The following is a 22,977-nucleotide window of genomic DNA, read 5'->3' as shown; positions in this document are numbered from 1 at the left end:
TTACAAAGATATATCACCAATCACAAATATTAATTCAAAAATGCACTCAATAGTTTATTAAAATCTACTTATCATTTTCATTGTCACATAAAATTATAAAAGTTATGGAGACCACCATGCACCCTTGGTGTAGTGATCACTCTACAAGTATAAGTTCTTGCGAGGTGTGGGGTGTGGGGGGCAATTGCCGAGATTTAAGTCTCTAGAAGAGAATTTCGCACACATATATACTTAAATTAAGTTAGAGTAGAATTTTTATCTTGTATAAAAATAATTAAATAAATAAAATTTATGCAGTAAAATTTATAGTATTTTTAACATTTTCCTATTTGAATTATTTGTGATTAGTAACACGTCTATTTGTAAGACCTATTTATTTAAATTTGTCTTATCTCTATCTCTAGCATTACTTAATTCTGTAAGCCTTCATAATAGTGAAAAAAAAAGGTAAACTAAAATATTTTAATATCTTTCAAAAATATTTATATATAAAAAATAAAAAAAATTTGCCTCCAAATTTGGGGCCTTCTCTAGTAAGGGGGCCCTATGCAATGGCCTAATTGGCCTAAGCCTAGGGCCGGCCCTAGGCCGAGGTGGTTTTGGGAATGTGTATGAGGGTGTCATTGACAATGGCACCATCATTGTGGCCATAGACAAGAACTTTGTTTTAATCTGTTTAAACTAGCATCTAGCAATGTAGTGATACATATGGTTGTTTAGATACAGCAATACAGGTATATTATGACGCCAATATATATAGCTATCCTGTACTTATTTCTCACTTTTTTTTTTTCATAACTGAATTGACGAAGTGTAAAATTTTGATAACCAAGAAAACAAACATTTTACTATTCCTTTTGATTGGGTGCAACGGCAGAGTCAAGAATATTTTCCAAGGAGGGCCAAGTTAAATATAATAAATGCTTAAGTAAAAAAAAAAAATTATGACTAAAAAATGCTTTATTTTGTAACTTTACTTTAATTCAATATCTTCTAAAAATAAAAATAAGGTTTTCGACATTTGAACTCATATTTCTATCAGGTGAATTGTTAATTTTGAGTGATTACATATTTTGTAATACTTCTTACACATGTTAAATGTCTATGGGGGTTTGTTAGTATTAACATGACTTTACATATATACTATAAACTCAGCATCAGCTTCCAATTCCAAAAAAATTATTTTTGCTTCTTTTTCCCTGCAAGAATTGGTTTGATTTGCAAGTGCCTTCTGTATGCTTCATTGAAAAGGAAACGAGTCTGGAATGCAGATATGATTGGGAGCCACGCCAAAATAGCTATTGGTGCTAAAAGAACGACACCCATTCCATAGTCAAAAGCTTTAGCAAGTACACGGATGAAGTACCACAATACAGTATTCTCTATCTTGGGCCTCACAGCTTGTGCAATCTGAAAAAAAAAAAAAATGAAACTATCAGTTGACAAATGACCAATCAAGAACAAATGTGCCCAGAAAAAAGTTTCCTTCCAACACAAGCTTACCAATATCAAACCCCATCCGGTCGGAAAAAATGCTAGACAACACACAATTAAATCCATCAAAGATAGATCACAGATGTTGGAAAGAGTAAATATTATGGACAGAACACCCAAGAAGAGGAATGCTTTGAATAGTCTAAACCACAGGTGATGATCAGCACTGAACAGTTGTCTTCCCAGGTTGACTGCCTGCATTGTATATTCCCAATTATGTTACTGACTCGAGAAAATCATGCACTGATGTTATAGCAACTATTGTATAAGAAAACAAGTATACCTAAAGGGTTGTATCACAAAATTTTTATTGCCAACTGGATGTTGCCAAAAAGAATTATTTTACAAAAAAGTAGTGCACTCTTACAGGAATGCTCTATGTCAAATATGGTCGTTATTGTAATAGATAACATGAGTCCTGGGTTAATATGCAAGAAAATTTTAATTTCTTGACCTTTTGGTGCACTGGAGAACATCATTACAAGGATGCGGTCAGAATAAAGACTATAAGTTGGGTTTAGACAGTGTCTGCAGATAAGTTTTGAAACTAGGTCTGCAGAATGATGTTGTCATCATACATTCACGCCATAAATAGGTGGTTCTTCAGATATTAAAGAAGAGTTCCCAGAATCAGGATCTAAAAAATATATATGTTATTTGGTAAACTGTGGTAATTAAAACATAAAATTCCAATTGCATCTGAAGACAAAAGAGCATGCATGTTTGTTTGTGACTTTGTGTCAAATCACCAAAAAGATTATCTAAGACATGCACTAATCTCAAATGCCGCCAATATCTCATAGGTCAGAAATGATTTCAAGTAAATAATCTAATTATAAAATTTTAAAACTATTAACTTTTCATGTTTTCTTCATGAAGTAATTTCTGCTAATCAAATAATTTCAATAAGTTCAACCAAAATAGCTACTGAGACTATGAGATGAATTTCATGTACACAACATATTATGCAAGAAGATTAAGTAAAGCATATAGACTAATTCTCTGGTTAAAGGCCAAGGCAAGAGTTTACCTTGAATAGTAGGAAAACTGCAAGAATCACAACCCATGAAAGCACATACACCAGAAAATTTTTGCTCTGTTGGGATATGTCAAGGTGATAGACCAGACCATATTGATATATGAAAAACCGAAAAGAGAGAAGTATTTCTATCAACCTAGAACCCAGCCCTGATCGTCGAAGATGAGATTGTTCATCATCCCACCAAGATTGCCAACTTTTATCTTGTTGAACTCCTATACCACCCTGCTGCCTGATCCACTTATTCCAATCTTTCCAGTCATCAACTATCTTGTCCCAACTGAACCCTGAGGGATTAAAAAGAAATGGTGCAAACAACCAAGTGATTGACATGAACCAAATAGAATAAGTGATTAACACATAAGCCATGCTGCTCTCGTAAGACCTCCTAAACAAATCATAGACAATCAACAAGAGCAATATTTCAAATCCTTTGACAAAGTGGCTTCTTGAATACAATCTGTAGTTTTCAGTGAAGCTAGTGTGAAATACCACGACCTTACGCCCAGTGGGTCTGTACTTAGCACCCCCATGCAGAATTGTTCGACCATAATAATGAGTTTTTGTTCCAAGGGAGAAAGTAAAGAAAACAGAAGCCAGCTGCAATTGCATAAGTATAAAATCTTTAATGGCTGTAAGAAACCCTTTCTCAAGTCCAATCTCCATCACCATTGGTAAGCCTGTTAGGAGCCCAAGCTGAATAAATGATTGGGAGGCAAGAGCTGTATTTAAGGATTGTATGTTCCGCACTTTAGCCTCAATAAGAAGTGCTTTCTCCAACCCACTAAGAACAAGGTACAGCTGTCCGTAGAGGAACACATAAATTCCAATTACTGATATCTGTGGATTTGTAAAGCAAATTTCAAGTCAACCACAGAATGACATCAACAGTGAACAGAAAAGCAACGTATAAGAATGTTGTATCAACCCCTCAAAAGGCACACTCACATTTTCACATATAATGAAGGGAAAAAAAAAACATGGACTTCAATAGAACACACAACTTGGATATTACAATACATCATTTCCCCTTTACACAATGCATCTGCATATGTAGAAAACCAAAGCACTGACGAACATCAAGGATGTTGGCAACTCAATATTAATATAAGTATTCTCTGATTACATAATTAGTATCTTTTCAAATTTTCACTCCAGCTATCATATTCCTAGCCAAATCTATTTTCCTTGTAAAGCCAGATATGTTAGTAGATACATAATTTTAGGGAGTGAAGTTCTGCATGATAAGAAATTTAATAAGTAATCTTCTCAGGGGGGTGGAAAGGAAACTTTAAAAGTAATCAGTTAACTAATGCTAATAGAAATAAAGGGATGCTTTTGCAGTGTGAAATGGTTTACCAGGCTACTGAAGTAAAACCCAACAGTTGTGAAATAACAAGATAGCATCCGGAAGAAATCAAACTGCCGTCCAAGGCGGTGTACATCACGACTTATAGTTTGTTCACTGTTTCCATTAGCTACCTTGGCTTCAAACTTTGAGATCTGATTTAGGCCTACATCACGACCTTTCCCAACTTGCATGTACTCATGATATGTAATACATCCCCGTCGTAAAGTAGAATTAAATCCTACACGAGATCAGATGCATGTAACTGTGAATCAATTTTGACTATATGCTGGGAATGTAATATTACAGTAATTCTTACCTGCAAAAACATCTTCACTTAAGTTAATTGTTTTGGATGCTTTACTTATACCACCTCTTGTGATGTGAAATATCCTATCAAATACATCTGGATGTCCATAGTGGAATCGTACCCTGATATTAGAACAAAATTATAAGAATGAGAACTAAGCAGGAGCACATAGGTAAGCGCAGTTGAGTTAAAAAATACAACCAAAGGATCTAAGAATACTTAAAAAGAATATATAATGGTTGCAAATATATAACCAGTAAATGTTTATGCTGTTTTGAGATTACCAAGTCAACCAAACTTGTTTGAGGTTACAAAGATAACTAAAAATTAAACCACTTAGATTCTATTGGATTGTTGGGCTTGCAATTTCAGGCATCATCACAATATAGTGATTTGGAGGATGGTGCCGCACTGTTTGATGTGGTGTATCTGGCGGGAACGGAATTCTAGAAGTTTTGAGGGTCGCGATCGGTCCATTCTTGAGATTAAGTCTTTTTTCTTTTTTACTCTTCTGGAATGGTGTTTAGTTTTACCATCTTTTTCTTGTCTTTCCCTTCCTATTTTGCTTGATCATTGTAATTTGGTTTCTTGATGTTTTTGCCTCTTTAGTACATTTCCTATGTACGGGGCTGTGTTCTTCTCTAATATATTTTTATCGTTACTTATCAAAAAAAAAAAATTAAACCACTTAGACAATGCTTACTTGACCATACCAAGCAAATAATCTACCCAACATAGAGACATGCACATGTACACATGCATGCCTTGTCTTCTAAGAATGAGCTCACAGAAATGATGTATCCCATACCTGAGAGGACTGGCAAGAATCCGTTGACCGATGGTGACAAAGCTGGTCTCTTGATATGACATGAACCATGCTAGAGAAGAAACACTGCAGTGGAATAGAAAAAAGAAGACAGCCTATAAGTTCTGATATTTCTAATATAAATTCTCAGAGATCATTATATTTCATATACAATTTAAAATAACATAAATGCTAGTTGGCGATAGTTTCACTATAAGCTGATGATTATAAATTTCCTTCTTCCACAAATGTCAGAATAACAACAAAACTTGAGCAAGATGTGTCATGCACTTTGAAGCTTATCCATTAACAGTTTTAAAATATCATTGGGTTGAAAAACACCTCAATAAAACAAAAATTCAGATATTCTTTCCAGTGCATTTAGTAACTCACTCAAACAGATTATTCAAAGGTTTTACAGGTGAACAGACTAAGTCATAATTTTTCAGGCCTAGAAATTACAAAGCAATTCATTTAGAAGCCTACTGACAAAGACTTGGTGTTCATATACACGCTAGTGTCATCATCTTTAAGTCCTGCATTAGAAGTGATCACATAGAAAGGTGTTTCTGAATTCCTAGTGCTTACACCAGCTAGTTAGAAAAAAAAAAAGTTTGCTTATGTATGAAGAAATTCTCAGCAGAAAGAGAAAGAAAAGTGAAAAAATAATAATGAAAAAAAAAAAGCTTAGAGGAGAAACAGAAGAGAAAAAGCAGTAGAACAAAGGATTTACTATCTGATATACTGCCACTTATCCCTAAAGCTTAAGTTATTATGAAATGGTGAATTTAATCATTTAACCAATATTTTAAGTTCTAACACTCCCCCACCTGTGGGCCCATATTCCCACTTATCCCCCAACATGTGTGATTTTTAATCTTTTTTAATGGGAGGTAGAGTAGAGATAGGGTTTGAACTCAAAACCACTTGCTCTGATATCATGATAAACTAAAATTTGTCCCAAAAGTTTAAGATATTAGGAAATGATGAATTTAATATTTTGACCATTATTCTAATTTCCAATACTATTCTCTCAATAAATTATTTTCATGGAACACATTATATTGTTGGAGTAAAAACTACTCCTGTAAAGTGATAAAACCTCCTCCTGAAATGATATATGCTCAAGGCCATATATTTTATATTCCAGTCATTGTATTGATATATTTTATACATCTAAACACCCATGGAGTCCATAAAATGGTCATGATGCTTATACCATAGCAAGAATTAAGTTCCCATATTGAACTACGGTACTGAACTTATCATGAGCTTAGTGAGTGTTCTTGAATTTGTTGTTTAATGTGAAAAATTATTAAATTCATTCAACAGCCTATTTGGGGTTTACATATCATTTCAACCACTGCAACTCATGAAGTTGTACACTTCTTGGAGTTTCTTATCCGACTCAATTGACCATCACTCATATTCCCATTGAATGGTAGTGACCACTTAGGTATGTGACACAGTAAGTGAAACATAAAACACAAGAAAAAAATCGAACCTTCCTGTGAATATGTGTTCCCTCAGACCAAGTATTGTAGGAGGCCTCCTCCCTTGGTGAGGATGAAACTCTTGCAGTATATTTCTAAATTTCAGTGCTTCTTCCAAATAATTATCCTGAAAAACCAGACAGCATAAGAACAAAGATGGAAATTTTTAATATTTAGTCACTTGATAAGGAGCCTACTTGGTTCATATCAATTGCTTGGAGAGCTTCACCACGAGTGAAGATTATGGCATGGTTTTGATTTTCAGGCTTCCCTTCTCCAATATCTGGTGGGCCTGGAAGCTTTATGCGATATATAACCTATAAAAGATAACAGCATACTCAACAACTAAATGTTTATTTATATATGTAATTAGATTTAATAATTCACTCTAAGAAGAAACAGTGTGAGGATGCAATCATGCATTTAAAGTACAAAGCCTAATATTACCTGTTCATAACCATTGGCAGCTTTAACCAACAATGAAGAATAAACCTTTCGAGGTTTTCCTGAAACAATCTCTTCTTTCTCCTCAACATAAGCAACACGGAGAGATGGATACCTTCAAGCAATAAGTGCATATTGTGAGTTATATGACTTCTACTTTTATATATAACATATACAGATTGAATACTTCTGCAATCATTTCTTTTTTGGGTAAAGGAGTACTTCTTCATCAAGTCAATTATGTCATCTGCATGGGGATCTCCAGAAGCTTTTTGTGATCCAAATGATTGACAAGAAATAACGTATGTGAATTTCATGTCTGCTAGTGCATCTAGTTGAGCTGAGAATGTAGGGTTTCCTTTTCCAGCAGTATCATAACCATCAAGAATATCTGGACGAGAATAATCAGTAAGTGGCAAAAGATTGTAGTCAAACCATTGTTCAAAAATAATCTCAAGCATAGCTAGTAAGGCATCATATGGCCTATCACTCTATTAAAGATATAATGCATTGATGATCGCATTTCAAACAAAGACACCTGAATATTATGAGCCATATTTACAATCACAAACCTTCCTCTGGAGCCATGTCAATAAATGCTTGTAATTTTAAGGCTTCTCTATAGTACATCATTCCTCTAACTGCAATAACCACAAGATAAAATGGAGAATATAATGAGTACAATTACATAATCTTATGTTTAGTATAACTATCCAACGTTACAAAGATTTCTAGCCTTTTTCATTCACCTGTTCTACTTAATGTTTGTCCTCTGAATGAAGCCCAGTTTCGCACTTCCTCCCTAAGCTCCTCCTTTGGCTCTTCCTCCCCAAGCTGCTCCTTTGACTCTTCCTCCCTAAGCTCCTCCTTTGATTCATCATCCTTTGATTCAACATCCAGCTCTTCACAACCCATGCGTTCCAAAAAGTTTTTCCACTCATCTAAGAAAAAGGATAAGAAATAGCTGTGAGCTAAGAGTTGAATCAGAATAGATATGACTAAAATATATGAACAAAATCCAATCTTATAGTAACCTGGAAATATCTTTTTCATATAAAAGATTATGGAAACCCCTTGCTTGCTTGAATAAAGCTCCTTTTTTGAAAAATTAATATCTTCCATGTAGTGTGGAGTTATGACACTGTACCAATAAGAACAACTATAAAGATTAGAGTAGATGTTTATATAACTCCACAAAAAGTGGGGAAAAGAATAGAATAGAATGATAAGATTTAAGAAATTGCTTTATTGTATATTAAAATCTCATCACTTATGAGTTATGACATACTAGAATTCTTATACTACTTTCACAGATACGCCAAGTGAAAAATGAACATGTGTTACTCTTTAAATGCATAAACACTGGCTAGTTAGTGATGTGCCTGTGAGGGAAGACATTCAACAATTTGGACTCTAACAGTGTGAATACTTTAACAAGGATTTTGCTTTCTTCCTAAAAGAGTATGATATTTATCTGATCAATTTTCACAATGCCTGCACCTAAATAAACTTTTTATTTAAACACACAATTATTAAGCTATTATTTCCAGCAATCATTGATTTGTAGCAGATTGAACAAGTTACATAATATGAGTTCTAAAACTGTGACCTACCATATCATCATGTTCCAAAATACTTGCTTATTGGGCATTTTCAATATGAGCATCTTGTAGGAACTAAACAATTTTCAGTTTCCTAAGGGGTGGGTAAACTAATAAGGACTCTCAACAGAAATGGAAAAGAGATGTAACTTCTGTTTCTTTGTAAAATGCATTCATGCAAATAAAGGGGTTGATTACATGGTTCTACAGATACCATAATACATGTCCTTCAACTCTTATTTTGGTCAATCTATTTTAGTGACTGATTAAATTTTAAATTGAGTCCTTTGCAACCCAATTTGTTAAAGTGGCCTTATAATTTGGATGTTTGGTTTTTCTCAATGAAATAAATTATAACATAATCTTACCACCAACAACTCACAAGAGCTCTCATAATATTTTAATAAGTCAGCTCTCTCTAATAACCTTGAAAAAAAAAAAAGGCATAGTGCTTTCTTCTACCTACAAGTGCTCTTTGAAATCCTATGAGGTGCAAGTAATGACAATCACTCCTCATCTTGATCCTATATGGAATGTTATTCTTCGCTGATTCCAAAATCTAGTGTTTGCCTACTTAGCCTTCATAATTTTTTATCCTTATATTTTAGTACTTTTAATATTTCATATTGCACCATAACTGGGAAATTGTACAGATCATATGGAAAGGAAAACAAATTATGAACTTTAGACCCAAGCATCAAGAACAGGAAAAGTCATAACTAAAAAAAAAATATTTTAGATATATTTCTTCTGAAGCATAAGTCGGAGATATGGACCACATGGTGCCCATAAAAGTAGGATAATTAGCATTAGTTTCAATACTTTTGACAATTATATTTTCATTCTATTCAGCAATTTAAAAAAAACAAAAAACAAAAAACAAAACAAAACTTCTGCAAAGAGAACTAATTACATTGTTGTATATAGAAATGAAGTGGCCTAGAAAGTACATACATGAAGTAAACACATGTTGAATGTACCAAGAACAAAAATGGGAGATAACAAATTTGACCTGAATGAAAGCATATTCCGTACTTTAGGAGCACTGGGCATATCCATAAAGAGAGAAGTAGCAAAGAATGAAATACGCCTCCTTGCCTCTAAGTTTGAAGGAATGTCCATTGCAGTGTCTTTGATGGTAAGCAACAAATGAAAACGCTTGATCTGCCATTGAAAACTTTAATTAGTATTTATCTAATTCTTACACACAACTGCAGGCCGCATATTATATAATGCTAATCCATGTATTGAGGAAGTGGACAGGCAAAGCTGTGCATGTAAAAGATAACAAGCCATGAAATACTGATGTGAACAAGAGATATGGATAGATATGACTGATGCAAACATCAAGCAGCAGTGGTGTATGCCAATGTGATGTATCAGATACATATCACATACGGCCAAACCGGTACAGTGGCTATTATAAAGAAACCATGCTTCCAAGATTACAAACCAAATAAATGATTGAAGCCTAGGTATGATGAACAAGCCCAAGCAACTAAAAAGAAGAATTAAAGGAAAACATTATTGAAAGAAGTAACGAACATCACAATCACCTGTTCATCCAATGGATTGCTATCTGGCAAGGGGAAATGGATAGATTTCTTGTCAGCAAATGATGCAAATAATTGTGGTGCAATATCATTGAAATCACCCTCTATCTTCTGGGATGAGTAGAGAAAGTCCAATATTCTGCCCACATTTAAAATGAAAAATAGTGAACTTGAGCATTAGGAATTAATCTATCTTGATGATAATAATAATAATAATAAACCCAAAGATGGTACTAAAGTCTAAGCACACCAAACCTGGAATCATTAATCACATCATTGGTTACAAGCTCAAAAATATCTTGGAGAGCTTTCACAACTTTATCATGATGGCTTTCATTTCCCTCGATCTTAAAACATTTGATACTAAAAGTCAATCTGATATCAAGTATTGACTAAAAAATTCATTATAAACATTATTATAGTAGCTTTGCGGTGGATACAACAATTACCAGAAGTTCAGCTAATTCGATACATTTTGTTAATACAGTTGGTAGTTCTTTCATCTTGAAGTCCTGAAGAAGACTTGATCTTCCAATGCTTTCTTCGATTGCATTTACTATGGCAGATATTATCCTGGAAAGTGATGCAGAATATAGCATTGCATTCGCAAGGAAAAAGGTTAGAAGTGAGGAGCTAGCAAAATGGCATACACAACTCTCACTACATTTGCCTACCAAGGACCCACAGGGGTGGGAGGGGGGACAAAAGAAGTAAAAATTTGCCATAAAATACTAGCTAAATCTATAAAAAATTTCTATCCACAAAAAATTTTATATGGAACAGTATTTTTGACCAAAAATGTTGTCATCTCTACCTTTTTTCCAGATTGCCCACAACAAGAATTTGAAGTATGTACTTCAATGACTCATAGCACTCCGTTACAGCAGAATACATGTACTTATCTTTCTTAATCTTTTGGAAAAGAGCCCCATCCTTTCCCTTAAAATCTTTTGCAATGCTCAAGGCTGTTGAAAACTAGTATAAATAGGAAGACATGTTTACAAGTGAAAAACAACACAGAGCAAAATCAGAGACAGTAAAATATAAGCAATATACCTTATAAGCAAGGAGGAAAACAGGCCAACGAACAATGCCAGAAAATATTTCTGCTGACATAGGAATTCTCATCAAATCCAACTCCCTGCTCATAAAAACATACCCGCTTCATGTATTTTCTCATGCATCACACAACAGTGCAAAAAAAAAAAAATTGAAACAAATAAATCACCTGTTGCTTATCAAATCCTCTGATCGAAAATGACTAACAATTTGGTTCCATAGTAGAGCAAACCTGGAATCGTCAATTTTTCCATTTTTCAATACCTGAGACAATCAGTTTAATCATCAGACAAGTAAAGAAAGAGATACTTAAAGTAATTCTATAACATTGCATTGTGAAAACCTCATACCCTCTGAAATCGTTTTTGAAAGAAACCAATTCTTTTCTTCTGATCATTCCTGGATGAGGGTGGGATAAGGCATACATTGAATGCATGAGGCAAGGAGTGGAATCTGCTTCTCAGCATTCCCAATGTCCGAATCTGTAAGAAACAAGAAGAGTGAGACCATGATCACATTACTTTGATAAGAAATGTACTTCTTACCTCACCAAGGTGATGCAAAATTCCATAAACTCCACCAAAGATTGTACAGAAAACAGAATACCATATCTGTGTGTCCATAAAATACACCTAGAATAAACAAAATACAGAATAAATGAATGTCCAAGTATCAGAAATATCATGCAAGATAAAAGTATGCTTTTCCCAGAGCTTTCAATATCATTCTAAGAAGGGTTCAGTTTCATTGATTGACTTTTGTACTTTTATAATTGACAGCGATCTTGTTTCCATCTCAGACTTCTAAATGTAGACCATCAAAAGGACTGTTATAGATATTGTAATCAAACTCACAACTATTATGGGAGCCCATACAGCAACAATTGCACCAGCATTACTTTTGACTGCAACAGGAGAACAAATTTTTATCAGACATGTTGACATCAATGGTATTCAAATTTACTCTTTTGGCTCACAACATAGAAAGAAATAACAACTACCTTTTGGGAAGAGCTCATGCCATTCATAATTTTTCACACCAATTTTCATGATTTGTTTTGTTGGTGCCATGAGTGGTCTTATCTGCATTTTTATATTGGTAATAAGAAACAACTGATAATTAGAGAACTCGCATGTGAGCATTTCTAAATATGGTTGAAATGAGAAAGATAGCATATACTGTTTGACACAATAAATCTGACTAATGAGAGATAACATTGCACTTTTAAAGCTTCAGTAACAATAATATGAAAATTAAAAAGAAGAAAATATTTAGTGAAGATTCAATTTCTCCTCAGTTGAATACTCTTTTTTAATTTTTATGGTTTTTTTAATTTTTGGGAGCATTGGAGCCCCATGCTAATTTCTTCGTTAGTATGTGCATAATATGCATTATTGGTCTACTTCCTGACAGCTTAAATTCTTGGTACTGATTGTTTCTAACATTCTGAATAGCTTAGACTTTAAAGATTGATACTTCTACCATAGCAAGGTTGCAAGTGAGGCCTTTCGTTCAAGCTTAGTGATCCTCATTAGCACCAACCTTTTTTTTCGGGGAGAGAGAGAGAGAGAGAGAGAGAGAGAGTTACTTTGTGACCTATGCTTAATAGCTTAGAGTTTTGGAATTGATGATCCTCAACATAATTCTGAGACCTTTCCCTACAGCACTCATAATGGAGCCAATGAGAAATGGGTGCTACCATGTTTGAAAATAGTAAACACATCAAGTCTTTGACATGAATGCTGAACCAAGTACCAGTTTATGTGGATAGGTTTTGCATATTCTCGAATTACACAACCATGCAGAGACATTAGATTTACAGTCATGAATAAATATAAACCACTGGAGAAGGTGGATCAAGTTTAATTTATCTCATGAGACTTATTACAAATCACAATATTTTATTGTCATCTCATAATATAGACAGTCACATTACTACTCACCTCAAAAAAGTAGCTGAACAAAAATTTGCTTAACAATACTAGTATCCAAAAAATTGTATACCTATATAGCAAGAAAAAGGATATATTAGGAAAAAATTTACATAAGTACAGTACCAACAAAATGTAGAATGGCTATATAGTATATACTTCACAACTGAAACTTGGCTTTCTTGCATCCCACGTCCAACATATATTCCAGGCTACATGATAAAAAACAAAATTTTCAAAAACAAAAATCGCAAAGTCAACAAAACCAAGCTCAATAAAATTGAAAACATAAGATAACTCATATGCATCATAAAACTACGAAGTTGGAGGGGGGGGGGATGGGGGTTAGAGAAACTCAAGTATGATAATGATTTATCTTCACCGCATTTAAGAAGAAAACTCCAAATGAATGCCACTTTTGAATTACTAAATTTTCTCGTATGACATATGTATCAAATTATCAAAAAAATTTCAGTTAATTTCTATTGTACCACTTTTTCCACATCAAACAATATCCACAAAATTCTCTAGAGAAAAGAAGGCTGAAAGAGGAATGTGTGACTAGAAGTACACATAGCTAGTCCCACCATCCTGTCATAGTGAACAATGAAGAAAGTATGATAAAGAATCAAAGATACATTAATTAAAACTGAAGTTCTGAGATGGATATAATCTCAACGATATTAAAAGGGCAAATTAGATCTTCCTAGTGATAACAGTAATTGTATGGCATCATGATCTTATAAGTCGCATCTTATTACATGTATGAAACCCCAGATTCAACAGCAAAATATTGACTTGAATATTGCAAGAAAGTCACTAAGATATATTGTGAACTTACCTGAGTCCACCATCTTAAAACTGTCCATATCCGGTAGTTTGAGACCTCAATATACTTGCTAACAGCAGGAACGAAAAACAACACCATGTCAACCGCATTTGTCGTCAAGTAAATTGCAACGGCAACCATATAGGAAGAAAAGCACCATTCTCCAAGCCAGCTCCCATATTGTGTGGAATAACAAGTGTATTTTCTTCTAGATTTAGCATAGCACAGAGGAAGAATGAGAGTCCAAATCAATGCAACAGCCATCTTCATCACATGTTTCCTCTTCTGAGAGAATCCCATTGTGCCTCTAGCTTTCCATGTACAGGTAATGTCAAGAATTGCTGCAAGCACATATATCTTTTAGCCATCAATCTAGGCTAGTAGCTCTTACTCCCTATCTGGCCAGGTGATAGATGCTTTTCTGAACTCGGACTTAAATAAATATAAAAATAAAAACCAAAAAATTTCAACCAAAACCTCCGACTTTTTAACGTGATGTTGTTACCATACCAGAGAAAGACCTCATCTGGAATATTGACTTAAAAGTGAGAAATGTATAATATGTCTCTTGACTTTCTTCCATATAAAGAAATCTGTTCGAGAGTTTTAAAAATTGGCTAGTGCATAAAGCTTGAAAGACCACCTTTTAGATGAAATTTGAAGGGTGCATATGGTTTGAAAAAGAAATAAACACTTACAGATGTTTTCTTTACTTCTTTCTATACTTCTTAACATTAAGTATAACGTATTTAAATTAAAAAAAAGGACCATAGTAGAGAATGACCTACTTAAAAGATTTACTCAAGTAACAGATGATATTTTAGATAGCCTACCAGGATTAATTAGGTAAAAAAAAATCTTAGGTGGTAACAATATCTAAAATGGAAAGATGACTAGAAGATATGGCACTAAAGAGAGCCCACTATCTTCAAAATTTATACACTTTTCAGAGAAACGAAAAAAGAACATGTTCATGAAATAGGTTAGTTTTTATGAGAAAATATCTTTTTTGTTTGAAGGATAATAGTACAACCATTACACATGCTAAACTATCCTGCCAAAACAAACAATGTTACATTGCTGTAAATACTGCATGTTGTCTTCTGATACCAGAACACAAAGTAGGAAGAACAGCCAAGGACCTTTAGGGAAATTGGGAAAAGAAGACAACCAGTCAGTGAATTTCATAAGGTACATTGAAGTCTAAGAAAAAATGGGTTTGATATATAAAGCAACACCAAATATAGCTGCTTCTGACAGCAAACCCATTAAAACATAACAGGCACCTTTAAAAAAGCTTTTGTGATGGTTTATGCACATAAACCAAACATATGGTGACTCAATGCCAATCTTTTGATAAATATTACAATTGGGTTAAGAGGAAATTAGGAAAAAGAGGTAAAATTTTGTAGAACCTAGTAAATTTTTTTTTTTCACCTTATCTGTTTTAATAATCCCACAGTAAGATGCTGGTATCATACCTTGAATGAGGTTAAGTATGGCAGAGGTAATGAAGATGCTCAGAATGTCCTCAAATATTACTGTGTCAAACATCTGAAGTGGAGATGCCACATCATGGTACGCCATAATTATCATTGCCTAGGAAGAACAGAAATTATCAATCAATATGGCAAAACCATCACAAGAAGCATGCAATCCAAAAGGCATGCATAATAGGTTCTAGACACACCTGAAGGGATAGAATGAAAAAACTCCACATTCTATCAAAACTCCTAAAAATCTGCCAAAATGAACGGATCTCTACAAAATTTGTCTTCCCTAACCATTTTTTTTCTTGAACTTCCTCCATAGTTACCTGTGGGAAAAGAATATGCGAGAGACTTTAAGAATAGAGTATCAACTAAAGCAGAAGAGTCATGCAATTGGAAGAAAAAATCCATAAATAATATTCTTTTTCCCATGCCAATTGGAAAAAAAAAAAAAAGGCAGAACTAGAAGTATTGGTCTTGTATTTACAAAAGATAAGAACAGCCTTAGCTGAGGAAGAGTAGGTGAAAGCAATCTTACTGTTCCATACTAGTCACATAGGATAAACTCCATTGAAATTCATGCATCCAATAACTTGAAGCAAGATAGTTCTATAGTGTTTATCAAAGATACAAACATTTTTTAAAATTTTGGTTCCAAATGTGTTTCTATAATGAATATGCTATAATATTTATAATGTTGATGCCACAATCTATTTCCACCTAAGAAGGATCACGCATAATATATTAGATCCTAGCATTAGCTGAGAATTAATTCCGGAATCATGTATCATTTCATGTGATAGAAAAATGGCCAGTTTTTTAAATTACAGGTTTCCATCTCTTAAGCAAGCCAGAAACAGTGAATTTTGCTATCAAAATTCTTGAACCCAGAGACTTCTCCGAGATTCTCACTGTGCAGACCAAACAGCCATTCATGTCATATTATATCCAGGTAGGACATAAGAAAGTACTAGAAACTAGAAAGTAAATTATTATATCACGTGAAACAAAACAGAAACTTATATATTTATTTTTATATAGATAATTAATATTTTATTAAATGAAGACAGAATTATACAACCACTTATATATCTATGTCTATACTAGTAAAAACATGCTTTGTCTCTTTAACAAGTTATATATATATATCATTTAGAAATAAGGAAAATATTATACTATTTATTGCAATAATAGTAGTAGTAATAAACATAATTTACCCCTAGTTCTTCATCTTCATTCACTTCTCTATTCATCCTTTCTTCTACGGTATTATGTGATACCGGAGTTTTCTTAGCTTTAGGTTTGTTTGAAGGTTGTACACAAAAGAAATTGTGGTCCAGACGCATGGGCCAACCAATTTGAAAACAATCAGGAGACCTGCAGAAATTGTAGATATAACTACCTTCTTCTAATTTCTTGAACCCAACTTGGCAAACACACACAGAATTATTCTAACCAGAAATACTCATTCAGATCATCGTAGTTTCTCCATGTAGAATGGTCAGCTGTCCCATTTTTGCTTCTCTTTGCTTCCTTCAGTTTTGGACAAGAAAATTAGTTACATAAAATAAGACTAAAAGAAAAAGACAAGAAAATCAGTTCTAGGTCAGGAACAAATACAGTAATAGTGTACAATCAAGAAGTACCTCACTTATAACCCTGTATATGGGGGTAACTACATTGTTAAGGAAGGATTCTGGCTGTCCTCCATATGCTGGCATAACCTTCTCCCAAGTTGTTAAGTTCAGATCACCACTTAACATACCATGCAACTCATATGCCATCTTAATCAAATAACGAAATAAAATGAATAATAAGACATGAAACATTAATCTGTAAATTAATTTTCACATGCATTACGTTAAATGTATAACTTAAGAGTGCAAAGGAAAGCATCAAGTTTAATAAAGACACTAGTTGCTCAATTAGTGAATAGCTCAAGAGGTATATCTTATCGTATACTTTAATTGACCATTAGACTAAATACTAGTTCTATGTACTAAACTATAGTCATGCTCAAAAGTTAATTATCATGTATGTTAATATGAAATTTCAAATAGTTTGATGATACAATGGCAGAAGAATTAAAAGAATTCAGATTTTCTTGCCACATATTGTATGCGGAATTGAAAGTCACTATATAATGAAAGGCTTCCATAATTCCTTCAAACAGATTCAGAAGTTAATTCAAAAGAATTATAATCTAGAAAGACAGAACAGACCAGACAATGATTTTTTGGAAATTAATAAAGCAAATGTGTCCTTAGTGCTGTTTGCTCATAGCCAAGCATTTATATAAGGCATCATTGTTGGGTTACACGTGTGAGTGAAGTCCCAAATTGAATAATAAATGGAGCCTAATGAATGGGTTTTTTAACTTATGAATAGGAGGTAGAGTGGTATCAAGAGATTTGATACCATGATAAATTACTAATTCTCCCAAAAACTTGAGCAATTAGAAAATGATGAATTCAATTATATAACCAAAATTCTAATGCTAATAATAAGAAACTTAGAGATGTCTTAATGTGCCTATGTCCTTCTGCATTGTTGTAACAAACTTTTGTTTAAGTTCAATGTAATAGAACTGGTGTATTCTTAATATAAATGCTGCAAAGATGTAGGTGAGATAATAATACAATGGAGCCTTTCAGAAACCATGGTCTAATATATTCCAACAGTTTCCAGGAGTACTCAAACAAACAGGTTTTGTCTGGATTTTTTGGTTAGTGTAGTTTGCTTTCAAACCCAAGAATAAATTTTCTAATAAACTAAGAAGCATGGATATTTCAAACTAGCAGCTGTGTATTGGAGACGTATCCAATTATTTTAACTCTCCCTCTCACTCACTTTCTCTCTATGAAAAGCTTCTAAATTTGTTTCATTATTTAGACATATTTTACACCCTTTAGAATTTGTTGTTGATCGTTAAACTCTAACATAGCATAATATGTTTTAAAAATACTTATATAATGATTAATTAAAGTATCCCTACAGTATCATATCCTAAATTTGAAAGAAATGACATATCACCATGTCCAGAATGTATCGTATATGTATCCCATATATGTATTTGAGCTTCCTAGCTAATCAAGTTAACAATATTTTGTACTATTGATATGAAAACATTTAAAGGTGTACTTCAAGTTCAACCTACAATAAAAAGACCAAGCTAAGATTATTTACACTGAGAACAGCAATAAAGTTTCAGCTCACATGGTGAAAAATATAACAGAGGCACTCTGGCATGAAACGCAAGTTTGCAGCCTCCCCCCATATAAGAACGTAAAGCCCAATGTATAAGAGTTTATATTGATGTGCTTCCTGTTTCACCAAAGGCAACCTGCACAGACAAATAATTTATTGTAGGAAAAAAATAAACTGAAGAACTAAAATAAATTATTAAAAAAAAGTTGTGAAAAATAAAGAGAGAAGTGGGAAAACAGACAATGAGCATATGACAAAAAGGATATTTAACAAAATAAACAAGCAATAAGAAATAAATTAATTGCAATATTTTTCCAAAAATAACAACTACGAGTAAGAAAGATAGGAAGTTACATTATTTTGTTAACATAAGAACAAAGGACTAAGATTTATATTCTCTTTGATGCAAAGAAAGGAGCACACTAGATCACATATCTTACTTGATGTTGCTTTCTCTCCCCAAAAATTTGCACCAGTTTATGTAATTTTTAAAGAACTTTGCCATCAATTCATCCACAGCACCATCTACTAACTGTCAAAATAAGATTATCAGACATTACAGAGTAAAAAAGTAAAATCAAAATTTACAAGCTAATAAAAAAGACACCTTTGAGTTAGATGTCTTCAGATTTGTTTGCCGAATGTGCTTGTTAGCAAGGAGTAGAATCAGATGCTCCCTCTGGTTAGCTACATTATCTTCCTGATCAAAACACAGTAATGATATCAGGGAAAATCTTCAGTGTCTGAAAGCGGCAGCTTAGAAAATTGAGGACTATTTCATCAAGTTCCAAGTTGTTAATTTCATATGTGTTGTGAAACCATGTGATACAGTATAGAAGAATAAGAAAGGAAGTAAAACTAAAAATCAAGAATAAATAACCTGAAATCCAAACCAATACTGAAGAAAGTCAAGCAAATCTCTAACTCTCCCCTGTTTCTGAAAATCTTGGACTGAAGGTAAACCACGAATATTGCGGATGGCTGCAATTGCAGCCACGATCTGTATCATTTCATTAGTGTATTAGCATACTTATTCGACTGTACTACAACTTAGGCAAGAAGCACCATGCCCTGATATGATCACTCAGCAGATTAATGGAAAAAAAAAATTTTAGATTATCCATACAGCAACAGACCTCAGGTAGTTGCATAATCGTTTGCTGGATGCTTCCATTATCAAGTGGCAGAATGTTGTACTCAAAATTTGTGTGGATGCTCTCTCTACCAGCAAGGGCCTATTGTGAGGTAACAAAAAAATCAAACTAAGAAAAAAAATTATATCTCATTTGGAACTGTAAATGTTTTGTTAAGTCCAAAAAAACTAGAAACAAAATAAAAGAGAAACGAATACACAAGAGAGGAAAGGAAGGGGGGGGGGGGGGTTGGGGGGTGGAGCACCTGAGGATCAACTGCATTCGTAACTGCCTCCAACACTTCGAACAAAACAGAAGCAATATAACGTGCATGAATCCACCTCTCTTTGTCACTAATTGAAATAAAGCCCTCAGATTAATTAGGCTTGGGGTACACAACCTGGAACACTTTAAATTTACTTGAACAGAAGCACACATAACCTAAAAAAGAGTCTTGATTACCTGATTTCTAAATCAAGTACTCCACCAGGTTTGATCAGATCTTTGTATGCATGATATACACGTTTGAGTTCACGTATATCAGTCTTTTCTTTCCTTTTCATATGTGTGATTCTTTCATCCTATGATTTCAACAAAGACGAGAGACATGGAAATTTAGAACGGAAAATGCTGAAATGAAACAAAGAAATAAAGGGGAATAGACACGGTTGGAAAATATGATACTCCAGAAAATAATTATGCTTGGTAATGCTCTTAATGTTCCAAAAGCTCACAAAAAGGGAAACTGCATTGCTTCACAACTAAGGAAGTTCTGCCTAAATTGGTTTCCAGATAAGGAGCATAATACAATGACATGTAATCCAATATAAGCAGTTGGTATGACATTAGTGGTGAAAAAGTGATTTGGAGCATCATCTCAACCATCAATCTTAATTTGTACTTCTCTTAATCACTAACATAATCACCTTCTGAAAGTTTAAGAGAGGTTTAAGTTATGAGCTTTAACTTTGACCATGGATTAAACTTTAAGTAACTAAAAGAAACTGATTTAGTGGAGATTTTTTTTTTTTTAATTTCATTAAGTAATTTAGTGGAAGGTTTTGAAAGAATGAAAGTAGTAAACGGGGAAGCTAGAAACATTCCCCAATGGATTAAGTTTCTTTGTTACTTCTGTGGCTAGAACAAATATGTTTTAAATTAAATGTTAAACTATTATAGATATGTTACAGGTTCATCTTACTCTTGCTCCACTCTTTTATTCTAGCATGGACAAACTGTGTGAGAGGTAAGGAAGGGAAGCATAAAATTATGTTAAAGACAGGGCTATATGCTTAAGGTAAGCAGCAGAGATCATAACCATGAACCTTAAAAAACAAAATCAAACTTTCATTTGCAAACTGTAAGTATTTATATTATCTGGTGAATACAAGACAAGACTAAACAAAAATAAAGCTAGTTGACCACATATCAATATGCAAGCAAGATGTAAGAAAAGAAAATCTATGAAACCACCCAAGAAGGAACTTCCCAGATTTATAGGACAAGCTAGCTTCAATGAGGGTTACTACCTGCTCAAGTCGTTGAAGTAGTGACGTTTTGAATTGTCGAACACGCCTTCCGCTCGAATTGCGGTCTGTGTAATGTGCTATTGTAAAGGCATGGAAGCGGCCTGCCAAGGAAAATTGTCTAAGCAATGCAAAATACACTATACCATAGTTCTAAGTAAAACTTCAATCTTTTTCAGGATAAAGTTCTGCTGGTTTAGACATAGAGCCCCTTCTTCTAGAAAAATTATTCAATACTCCTGGAGCAATGTTCTCTCCTCTCATAGTGAGACACACCATTCATGTGAGAGGAGAGAGGAGAGAACATTGTTCCCGAGGTGCTGAATAATTACTCATCTTACTAAGTGTCAATTCAAAGAAAAGAAAGAAGCTACTGGGAGGCTCCCTCAATCTAGATCACATTAATTCCAACTTCTTATAAGAAAATGTTTTTTTTAAGTACTTTAAATTCATGTGAAATAATGCCACACACATTATTTGTCTCTTTTGCTTGTTGAGGAAAAAGAAGCAACGATAGCAAAAATAAGAAATGCTACTTCAAAAATCATTAAGCTTTGAAATTCAGGTATACAGAAAATCTCTACTCCAGTTGTTCCTAATCCAATCATTTGGCCTTGCTCCAAGTTTAATAAAATACCATTTATGGAAATGGGTTTGTCCAAAATAGTGATTAAAATCATCCCATTCAACCTCAATTAGGACAAGAATGGTATAGCCTTGTTTTTTTTTCCTTAATTTTTGACAATTATAATTGAAAAAAAAAAAAAAAACTCTTTGCTCCCATTGTTCAATACTTGTGAACCAACATAACATGCATTAATTAGCCTAAAACATTCTATACCTTCTTTCACATTCAAAGCTAATAATATCCAACAAAGAACTAGTAATTAACACAATAAAATCAATATATAGAACAAACCCAATTGCCCAAAAACTCACACAATTCTTGAACTTACAAAGATAAGCAATACGAGGCTCCTCTCTTTCAATCAAATTAGCAACACGAAGAAACCTTTGGATTCCGGATTCCAAAGTGGGAGGCAGCCTTTCACTCTCAAATGGCTCAGGGACATATTGATGATCAATATCATGTTCAGAACCAACAGTAATTGACCTTGTAACAGTTGTTGGTGCTGTGTACTCTGTGACTGTGCCAGGGTCACCTTCATAATCATAGCCAGGGTCTGCAACCACAATCTCTGACGACATTGGGTTGTTTGGAATATTGAGAAAGAGTAAGAGTAAGAGTAAGAGTAGGAAAGAGACATGGGTGCAGTGTATATATTACTACTATTATGAATGTATGTGTGTAAGATTTCTTGGTGAATAAACGTTTGCTTAATGGGTTTGCTTTGGCTTTGAGTCTGCTTTTCTTTTTCTTAAAGCTTTATGTTGTGATTGGAAAGAAGATTGTGATCTTTAGCTTTTGCTTTTGAAGCTTTTTTCCTCTTTGGTCTGAGAGAAGGAAGGAAGGAAGGAAGGAAGAGAAAAAGTAAGGAGTTTGGTGTGGTTGGCCTTTGGGATTTGGAGATGGGACTTCGTAATTTGTATTGTAAAGCTTTCGAAAGTGGACGTGTGCGAGACAGCGAGTGCGAGTGATTGTGAGAGAGACAGAGATACAGAGAGAGAGAACCCGAACTGGCTGTCGTTGTTAGTTACGTGAACTTTATGACGTTTGTTTGATTGATTTGAATTACCACGTTCGTCACATGAAT

At 33.8% G+C, this 22,977-nt stretch overlaps 1 protein-coding gene across 1 annotated transcript; it reads right to left on the bottom strand.

Moving 5' to 3' along the window:
• Positions 1-857: 857 nt before the first annotated feature.
• Positions 858-22,743, bottom strand: LOC142617449 (putative callose synthase 8). The gene is made up of 41 exons (XM_075790324.1): positions 22,219-22,743; positions 21,266-21,366; positions 20,199-20,317; positions 20,002-20,089; positions 19,740-19,838; positions 19,484-19,603; positions 19,211-19,303; positions 19,044-19,135; positions 18,613-18,739; positions 17,043-17,180; positions 16,853-16,929; positions 16,614-16,773; positions 15,597-15,722; positions 15,388-15,505; positions 13,919-14,247; positions 13,237-13,289; positions 13,090-13,150; positions 12,147-12,228; positions 12,001-12,050; positions 11,692-11,778; positions 11,497-11,628; positions 11,316-11,410; positions 11,144-11,228; positions 10,902-11,062; positions 10,537-10,660; positions 10,343-10,434; positions 10,091-10,226; positions 9,547-9,698; positions 7,968-8,074; positions 7,683-7,874; positions 7,506-7,574; positions 7,156-7,324; positions 6,937-7,048; positions 6,687-6,806; positions 6,501-6,616; positions 5,000-5,083; positions 4,201-4,313; positions 3,893-4,122; positions 2,525-3,373; positions 1,504-1,689; positions 858-1,410 (listed from the first exon to the last, which is right to left on the bottom strand). The coding sequence occupies exons 1-41, from the start codon at positions 22,469-22,471 to the stop codon at positions 1,180-1,182; spliced, it is 5,928 nt and encodes a 1,975-aa protein (XP_075646439.1). The 5' UTR covers positions 22,472-22,743; the 3' UTR covers positions 858-1,179.
• Between the last annotated feature and the right edge of the window lie 234 nt (positions 22,744-22,977).

The sequence above is a fragment of the Castanea sativa genome, chromosome 11 (assembly GCF_040712315.1).
Source record: "Castanea sativa cultivar Marrone di Chiusa Pesio chromosome 11, ASM4071231v1".
NCBI classification, from domain to species: Eukaryota; Viridiplantae; Streptophyta; class Magnoliopsida; order Fagales; family Fagaceae; genus Castanea; species Castanea sativa.
The sequence above is the reverse complement of the archived record's forward strand: the minus strand, read 5'-3'. Positions and strand labels throughout refer to the sequence as shown.